At 35.8% G+C, this 9,035-nt stretch overlaps 1 protein-coding gene across 1 annotated transcript; it reads right to left on the reverse strand.

Moving 5' to 3' along the window:
• Positions 1-2,317: 2,317 nt before the first annotated feature.
• Positions 2,318-7,273, reverse strand: LOC147400249 (feruloyl CoA ortho-hydroxylase F6H1-3-like). The gene is given in 3 exon segments (XM_086446662.1): positions 2,318-3,124; positions 6,723-7,026; positions 7,029-7,273. Coding segments are annotated over 3 exon segments (1,071 nt in total). The 5' UTR covers positions 7,219-7,273; the 3' UTR covers positions 2,318-2,547.
• Between the last annotated feature and the right edge of the window lie 1,762 nt (positions 7,274-9,035).

Here is a 9,035-nt window from a genome sequence, read left to right on the forward strand (position 1 = left end):
ATTTCTCTTTCGATTTTAGGTATATTTGGGTTGGAAATTCAGTTAAAGGTGGGGGTATTTAAGTAATTATGTTTGAACCGTTTTTCGGTAACTGGCTTCGCACAAAAGCCTTATGAAGAAGCGGGCTTGGGCCACCTCTAAAAAAGAGCCATTTTTTTGGCTTTAATAAAAAGTTGTTGGAGCAGAAAAGCCCAAACAAACGTTGTTTCTCCGACTTTTTGGGCTTAAAAATTAGAAAAGCTAAAAAAGCTGGCTCCAAGAGCCCAAACGAACATGGCCTTAATTTTTAACTTCTACTTTTTAGTCCCACCTCAAATTTATATAGGACTCCTCACTTATAATAATTGTTATTTTATTATAAAGATTTTGTTATATGTTTATAGCAACGATTCATCGCTGCGTTTGAGGATGCGTGTCATGCAAAAAAACGATAGGGCATTTAGGACACATTGGACGCTTTAAATGTGCACTTTGCACTTTGCACGTACGTATCGTCACGTGGAGCATTGAGGAGCTCTTTTCTATTTGACAAGTGCACCACCAAGGTTCGATATTGACTGTTGGACAGACGATCCGATTGATTTGATGGTTCAGAGTGGTTGATTGTGGTCAAGACTGCGGATCAACGATGTTTGATTGCACAATGACCTATCAATGTGTATGACTGTGAGTCTAACAGAGTTGATCGAGGGTCAATAAAGTTTCTACAACTATTGTTGTTCATTCCTGGATGTGATGATCTAGTAGGAACCCTTAGAGGAATATTGAAGGAACAATCAAGGTGCCTATTCAAAGAGACAGTCACTATATAAATTCAGATTTTTAAAACCCTTTTTAATACACTAAAAATTACAGATTTGTTGAATTTTCAAATCTCTCTCTCTGTATTTTTTTGGGCTTCGTTGTATCCTGGGAATGTGTTTGTAAGAACCCTTTTGCATTCTCAATTTAATTTCGGAAAGGGGCAAATAACATTCAAAGAAAGCGTCGTTACAACGAGCCTCAGAAAACAGTAGATCTTCTTTGTTTTTATCAATCTTTTATTGCTTCTATACTTTTTCTAACAGAATCCTGTTCCTGATGATTGTAATTTTTATTTTGAAAGAAAGAAAAACAAAATCTGTAGCGGCGAAAATTTCCACAGCTATACGCATTTTTAAAATACTACATAGTCTATTGCGACGGATAATTCCACTGGTATAGGTAAACGTTTCCTAGAAACCTGAGACTTTTAGTGGCAGAAATATTTCATCTCTATGAATGTATTACCTAAGAAAAAAAATGTGATGCTAACATATGACAATGGTGAAAATAGAAGCAGAGTGTGTTTTCATCGCTAATCCGCTGCTATAAGTTATTGTGGCGGGTATTACACACTGCAGTGGCCGAACAATCCACCGTTACAGGCCTAATTTCTTGTATAGATGCTAAGGGGACACATTTACTTCAGTAAATTTAAACGTGGGTGAGTGTGAGAGTAGTTTTGGAAGTTTGGGTTGGTTATTTGTGAGAAACGTTCCCGGCCCTTCCCTTTGGATCTTTTCAACACAATTCACGCTATGGATTATGTTTATGACTGAGATAAAACCCTGTTTTGTATAATAGATTTCGTACATTAAAATTATATAAAAAACAATGATTTTCTTGACTCCCTATTCTGACATACTCCCATATACTCTCCTATCATGACATGTGCTAGAACCATAGATTTTTCCTTAGAATACACAACTGTACATATTTTTTAGGGAAAAAAAAAAAATCTGTGGTTCTAACATATGTCACGTTTGGAGAGTGTGGGAGGCTATGTCAGATGGGGCGAGTCCGAAAATCACAACTCTCATAGAAATTCATTCTGATGGTTAGAGATTCAATAACTCCCCTCCTCCAAGTAAACTAATATACCAAAGAAAATCAACCTTCCCACTAAAATGGAATTATTGGTTCGAAATGAAAAAAGGGAACTTTAACATTCATCTACCATTCAAATCTTGCTTTATTTGAAATTAAAGAAGAGAAATATGCGTTTTACAAATACAAGGCAAATGAAGGATCAACAACTTTGCATCCTTGGAACATAAAAATCTGGCGTGTTTTGGCCCCCTTTTTGGTGGGCTTATGCTTGTTGGGCCAAAATGGAACAATCTGACATAGCATATCATGGCTGACATTTTACCATAATATAGAGGAGTGGAAAACCTGGTCTATTTGGAGAAAGGGTAAAAATAGAAGGAAACAATCACCATGATTATGCATAAATATGTACTACGTTGTTCATTTCGGAAACAATTCAACATAGTATGAAAGACCACACAATCTTTTATTTAAGAAAAAAAAATACTTAGCTAAGACAATATTTGGAGAGAGGTTTTAGCTAGGATCAAAGTCCTGATCATGCCATGGATGTGCTCTTGTAACAGGCTTTTGTCTTGGAACAATAACTTGCTCATACTTTTACTAGTCTTCACGAGAAGATCTGGTGTGTGGTACCCCTTATTTGCATACCCCTTACTAGTATTATATAAAATTTATTCTTTTAAGTAATTATTTTTATATTTTGGCAAAGTCTATGGTCTTCTTTCCATCATGGGCCTTGTTGAAGAAATGCTTAGCGTAATTGGAGTACAGAACTTGCTTGTATATTGGTTTCTCTCCAGTACTCTCCAGCAATTCTGGTAATGGACCGATCATGTCGTTAGGCCTCGGGTTGATGAAGATGGGGACCGAGATTCGATTCTTGCTTCCATTGGCAACAACTCTGTGCTCAACACTTCTATAACGTCCATTGCTTCTAATTTGTAGTGCATCGCCTACGTTGATGACAAGGGACCCTCTAATGGGAGGTACATGCACCCAGTTATCACCTTTGATCCCTCGCACATAGAGGCCACCAATGTCATCCTGAAGGAGTATGGTGAGTGTCGAGAAGTCTGAGTGGCGGCCCACACCAATAGTGAGATTGGGGTTTGGACATTTTGGATAGTAATTAAGGTTAATCCTCTTTGAACCCATTAATAATGATAATTTTTTTTCGTCTATCTTCTTCACGTTTAGTCTCTTCATTAGTGCTTCTAAGAGCCGATCGATGATGTGTTCTGACCCCTTGATGTAATCCAGTGCTTGATCCCTGCTTGTTCAAATTCAACCAAACAAGAAAGAATATTAATAATTTCAATTTGTGGATATAAATTGTAATTATGAAATACGTAGTAAAATATTGAAATTCTTAATTAATATGCAAGCATGATATTCAACATATGCCTAGTGTGAAGATCGATAATCAACATTTATTAGAGTCCCACTTAAGTGATATGGAGAGCCAAAACACCCTATATAAGTTTTGATTCCTGATAATATGACTTGCTAGGTGGCATACTCAATTGACTCCATGACATGGACAAGTTCGAGAACTGAAGATCTGTATGCCTCAAGATACATGGTTCTCTCGGGATACACTTTTTTATGGGGAAGTCCAATCATGTACCCCAAGGTGCATAGATCTATACAGTTCCCAAACTTGTCCATGTCATGAAGTCAATTGAGTATGCCACTTGGCGAGTCATATTATCACAACTCATAAGTTTTGTTTGTTAGGGAGTGACCACCAATACCAAAAGCATAAATTAAGGTAATTGTTAGAGGTTGAAGGTTCACTCTTTCTTTTTCTTTGCTTCTTTTGTGGTTAACCTAGATTTGAAACCATGACCTCAACGTTGGATTGACTTTTATTGCTATAGGTCATCAAACTGAAATATGGCCCATATTCAAGATTAAGGAGCACAACAAAGTAGGATAAACATTAAAATAGGGGAAAGAGTAAAACTGATGTGGATTGAGATAGTGAGTTGTCTCCCCCATGTTTACTTTTGAGCGCCATATATATAGGGTCAAGTTTGACAACCAATGTTAGGGAATCAACACGGAACCAATGATTTGTCCTATATGGGTTAAAAGTATCATACTAAATTGAATTTTTGTGAGAATGATTTATATGGTGAGGAAATCATCCTCACATAAAGTCAGCCGAATCTGAACATTCTAACCCCAACAAAAGTGATTAGAATTGTAGGACGTCGTTTTTTACCAATAATTTGTAAACCACTTTTGATGGATTTATAAGTTTCAAATTGGGCTGATTTTTTATGAGAATGATCTCTCACCTTGAAGTTCATCCTCATTAAAAATCAGCTTAATATGAAATTTTAAGATAAAATTTGCTCCCTAATGTTGGTTGTCGAACACCACTTATATATATAGGGGAATGCTAACACCTATGACCATAGGGGGATATTAGCATTCTCCAACACTTTATTTTTTTAATAATATCCCTATTCGTTTTGTCTTTTAATAAAAGTAAATGGGGGTATATTGATTTTTTACACAATAAATGCTTGTTTGCATTGATTGTCAAATCATTTAATGTAACAAGACATTTAATTTTAAAGATTAAATACCCTTAACATTTATTATGAAAGAAACAAGTATTTATTACATAAATAAACATTTATTAGGTAAAAAGATTAACATACTCTTATCTTTTTTACTACAAAATGAGTAGGGGTATCGTAAAAAAAAAATAGTGTTGGAGAATACTAAGGTCCTTACGAAGTCTTGGACAATAGTATTCTCCATATATATCTCCATATATATATAGGGAAATGTTCAGCAACAAACATTTTGGCAAAACATTTTTCAAAACATGGGTTAGAGGTTTTGGAATGGGTTGATTTTTGGTGAGAATGATCTCTACGGTGAGGAGATCATCATCACAAAAAATCAGCCCATTCCAAAACTTCTAACACCATCAAAAATGGTTTACAAAAAATGGACGGTCCGCGATTTTTCAACTTGTAAACTGGGGCTAGAAGTTTTGGAATAGGGTGATTTTTGGTGAGGATGATCTCCTCACCGTAGAGATCATCCTCACAAAAAATCAGCCCATTCCAAAACCTCTAACCCATGTTTTGAAAAATATTTTGCCAAAATGTTTGTTGCTGAACGGGACCCATATATATATATATATATATATATATATATATATATATATATATGGCAGATTTACCAAAACATGCACAACTTTTCGTTTATTTACCAAAACGGTAAAAACAGTAAAATTTATTTTTTTATACCAAAAATGCCCTTTTTTATTTTTTGACTGAAATTACAAAAATAAAATTGATTTCGGTAAAAAAAAATTATAAATACATATGATTGTTGGATTACCGAAAGAGAGTGAATCTTTTTAGTTGGATTTTCATTTTTTAAAGGTTAAAATTGTAAATATATATGTAAAACAAAAAAAGGATATTTTGGGTATAAAAAAAAATATTTTACTATTTTTACCGTTTTGGTAAAAAATATTAATTCCAAAAACGGTAAATTTACCGTTTTCGGAATTAATTGCTACAGTGTACCGTTTTCGGAATTAATTTCGAAAATTCTACCGTTTTGGTAAATTATTCTATATAATATAGTATTCTCCATATATATATATATAGGGTCGGGTTCAAACGACAACCATTTCAACACACATTGCGACAACGTGTTTTGTCATATATGGGCAAAAATGTTTGGAATGGACTGATTTTTTGTGATGATGATCTCTATGGTGAGGAGATCATCCTTGCCAAAAATCAGCTCATTATGAAACTTTTAGACCATCCAATTTTTGTTGAAAAATTATAGACCGTCCAATTTTTGTAAATCAATTTTGACGGGGTTACAAGTTTTGGAATGGGATGATTTTTTGCCAGGATGATCCCCTCCATAGAGATCATCCTCACAAAAAATCAGCCCATTCCAAACATTTTTGACCATATAAGACAAACACGTTGTCGCAATGTGTCTCGTTGGAACCCCACCCATATATATATATATATATATATAGGGTCCCGTTCGCCACCCTTAGTTTTACCACACACTTTAACAAACGCGTTTTGTCTTACATGGGTTAGAAGTTTCGGAATGAGCTGATTTTTGGTGAGGATGATCTCTATGGTGAGGAGATCATCCTCACCAAAAATCAGCTCATTCCAAAACTTCTAACCCCATCAAAATTGATTTACAAAAAATGGATGGTCCACGATTTTTCAACGTGTAAACATGGGGCTAAACATTTCGGAATGGGCTGATTTTTGGGGAGGATGATCTTCTAATCATAGAGATCATCCTCACCAAAAATCAGCTCATTCCAATACTTCTAACCCATGTAGGACAAAAAACGTTTGTTAAAGTGTGTGGTAAAACTTAGGGTGCTGAACATTTCCCATATATATATATATATATATATATATATATATATATATAGGGAAATGTTCAGCAACAAACATTTTGGCAAAACATTTTTCAAAACATGGGTTAGAGGTTTTGGAATGGGCTAATTTTTGGTGAGGATGATCTCTATGCTGAGGAGATCATCATCACCAAAAATCAGCCCATTCCAAAACTTCTAACCCCATAAAAAATGATTTACAAGAAATGGACGGTCCATGATTTTTCAACTTGTAAACTGGGGCTAGAAGTTTTGGAATGGGCTGATTTTTGGTGAGGATGATCTCTACAATGTTTGTTGCTGAACGGGACCCATATATATATATATATATAAAGGCAAAATATGTAGAATAGTTTGACATAATCAGATGTTATCAGATTAGGAGTGATCAGATATTTGGACTAATGGGATATATGGACTGCCCTGTCAACACACACACACACACACACAATACCTGCATTCTTGCGGCCACAATGCCTTTGTCTCTTCTTCACTAGTATGGTAGAGACTCAGGTAATCTTTCCACTCCAGCGCTCTCTCTGCTTCAGGGATGAAGCTTGTTCCATATCGGACACTGTTAGTAGGCGAATTCTCCTTGGAGTACTTCCTCTTCTCCTCAGCTGGTAATCCAAAGAATCGAAATGTTGCCTCCTTCACATTCTCAAGAACTTCCACAGGCACCCCATGATTGATAACCTGAAAGAATCCCCATCTCTCAGCCGCATCGCAGATGGAATCATTGACCTTATTAGAATCATGTTCCCATTTTGACATATCATGTAACCCTCATCCGTTTGGACGTGGTTCATGTCCATCCTCTCATCAATTAGTTGTATGTACAGCTTAGGAACACTAGATATGCCTGTCTCTGCTAGACCTTTAACTCCGTTACCTTTCTTGACGACGAAATCTGTAATATCCCATGAATCAACCAAAGACACGGAGGCCATGGCGTAAGAGATATATGAGTATAGAGAAGTTGGGAAGGTGATGGGATGCAATACAAATACGTCCCTCACAATGCTATTTATAGTGCACAGTTCAAGCTACGGCCTATAAGTAGGAAAGATGGTCTTTGGCATGCAACAAGTAAAATAAACGGTGATGAGTTTCTCTTTTGCCACGAAACATGCTCTTTCATATACTTTATACATCCCACCAAACTTCAACTACCATTGAACTGAGAATATATAAGGTAATATTGAGTTTCATCATCCTTAATGCACCCTCTTTCAGTGGGCCCATTTCAGTGGACAATGACATACCACGGTATAACATCAATAGGCATTTCTTTTTTTAATTTTATTGTTAACCTTAATTTTGTGGCCGTCTAAATTTAAGAATTAGATCTGGTGCTCTAGATGATGACACGTGTTGGAATGGAATTTTCTCTATCATGATATTCACCGAATGTCAGATTGTATTTATCTTTTATCCAGATGCCATGCTTTAAGGGGTAAACTTTTGTTGTTATGTCAACCCATAGGATGTTAGGTCATTTGAGTCTAAGAATCATGTACGAATGGGAACACTTCAATTTTTTGGAAGTCTATACACTATGTGGAAAACACAAATTTTTCTAAAAAAACTTGTTGGGCCTGGCCCGTCGAATTTTAAATCCGAAATTCCGCGGCCCATGGACCACGTTTTCTATCGAATTTTAAACCCGAACTCTGCCCCTCTTTCCCTCTCTCACAGTCGATTTGTTTCTCTCCTTCTCTCACAGTCGATCGAACAACTTCACTCTCTGCCTCTCTCTCTCTGTCTCACTCAATCTCACAGTCGAATCTTACTGTTTCTCTCCCTCTCTCATAGTCGAATCTTACTGTCTCTCTCTCACAGTCGATCGATCGACCTCTCACTCTCTGCCTCTCTCTCTATCTCACTCAATCGATCGATCTCTCCATTGCTTTCTCACCGTCAATCGATTTCTCTCCCTGTCTCCCTCGATCTCATCTCTATATCGATCTCATCTCTGGATCGCTCTCTATTTGATCGTTCAAAGTGATCTCTCGATCTCTCAAGATTGGAAACGATGGAGTGATCTGTTGTTTTCGAAGGTGACTCTCTCTCTCTCTCTCTCTCTCTCTCTCTCTCTCAGGTTGATGGATCCATAGTGTTATTCAGATTGATGAGGATGAGATCTAGGGTTTTGGATTTCACAAAATATATTAATTTTGATTTTTTGTTTCCCAAATGTGTTAATTTTACACAAAACAAAACCTAAAAACAAATAAAAATTTGATGATTGAATATTGGATCTAATGTTTCTGACTAACGTCTCAGGTTTTTATTTTTAATAATATTAATTTTGATTGATTGTGCAGACTTACAGTGCTACTTGTTCTACCAAATACTGGATTCTGAACTCATTACAGGTAAAGTCTCCAAACTGAATAAAATCATGTTTATTTTCACAACCTAAAAAAACTGAGTCATTGATGATATAGATTATAGATTTAATTACAAGTAGATATTCTTTTTCTACCTAATATATAGATTCTCATGATTTATATTCTTAGTTGTTTAAGTGTAAGGCTATAAATAGGTTAATGCATCGCAATCGGGCATTTGTTTGTCTATGTTTAATGCGCTTGAACAATCCAAATGAGATGCATTCTTGGCATTGCAGAGCTGAGGGACATTTTCTATTTGTCAAAAATCTCATACCGATATTGATTGATTAATTGACCATTAGTATGTGTTGGATTGATTCAGTCTCACTTGTCCAATGTGCAATCAAGCCTTAAACAATGTGATGATTTGG

Source organism: Akebia trifoliata, chromosome 6, assembly GCF_017979445.1.
Source record: "Akebia trifoliata isolate Shusen 1 chromosome 6, ASM1797944v1, whole genome shotgun sequence".
NCBI lineage: Eukaryota > Viridiplantae > Streptophyta > Magnoliopsida > Ranunculales > Lardizabalaceae > Akebia > Akebia trifoliata.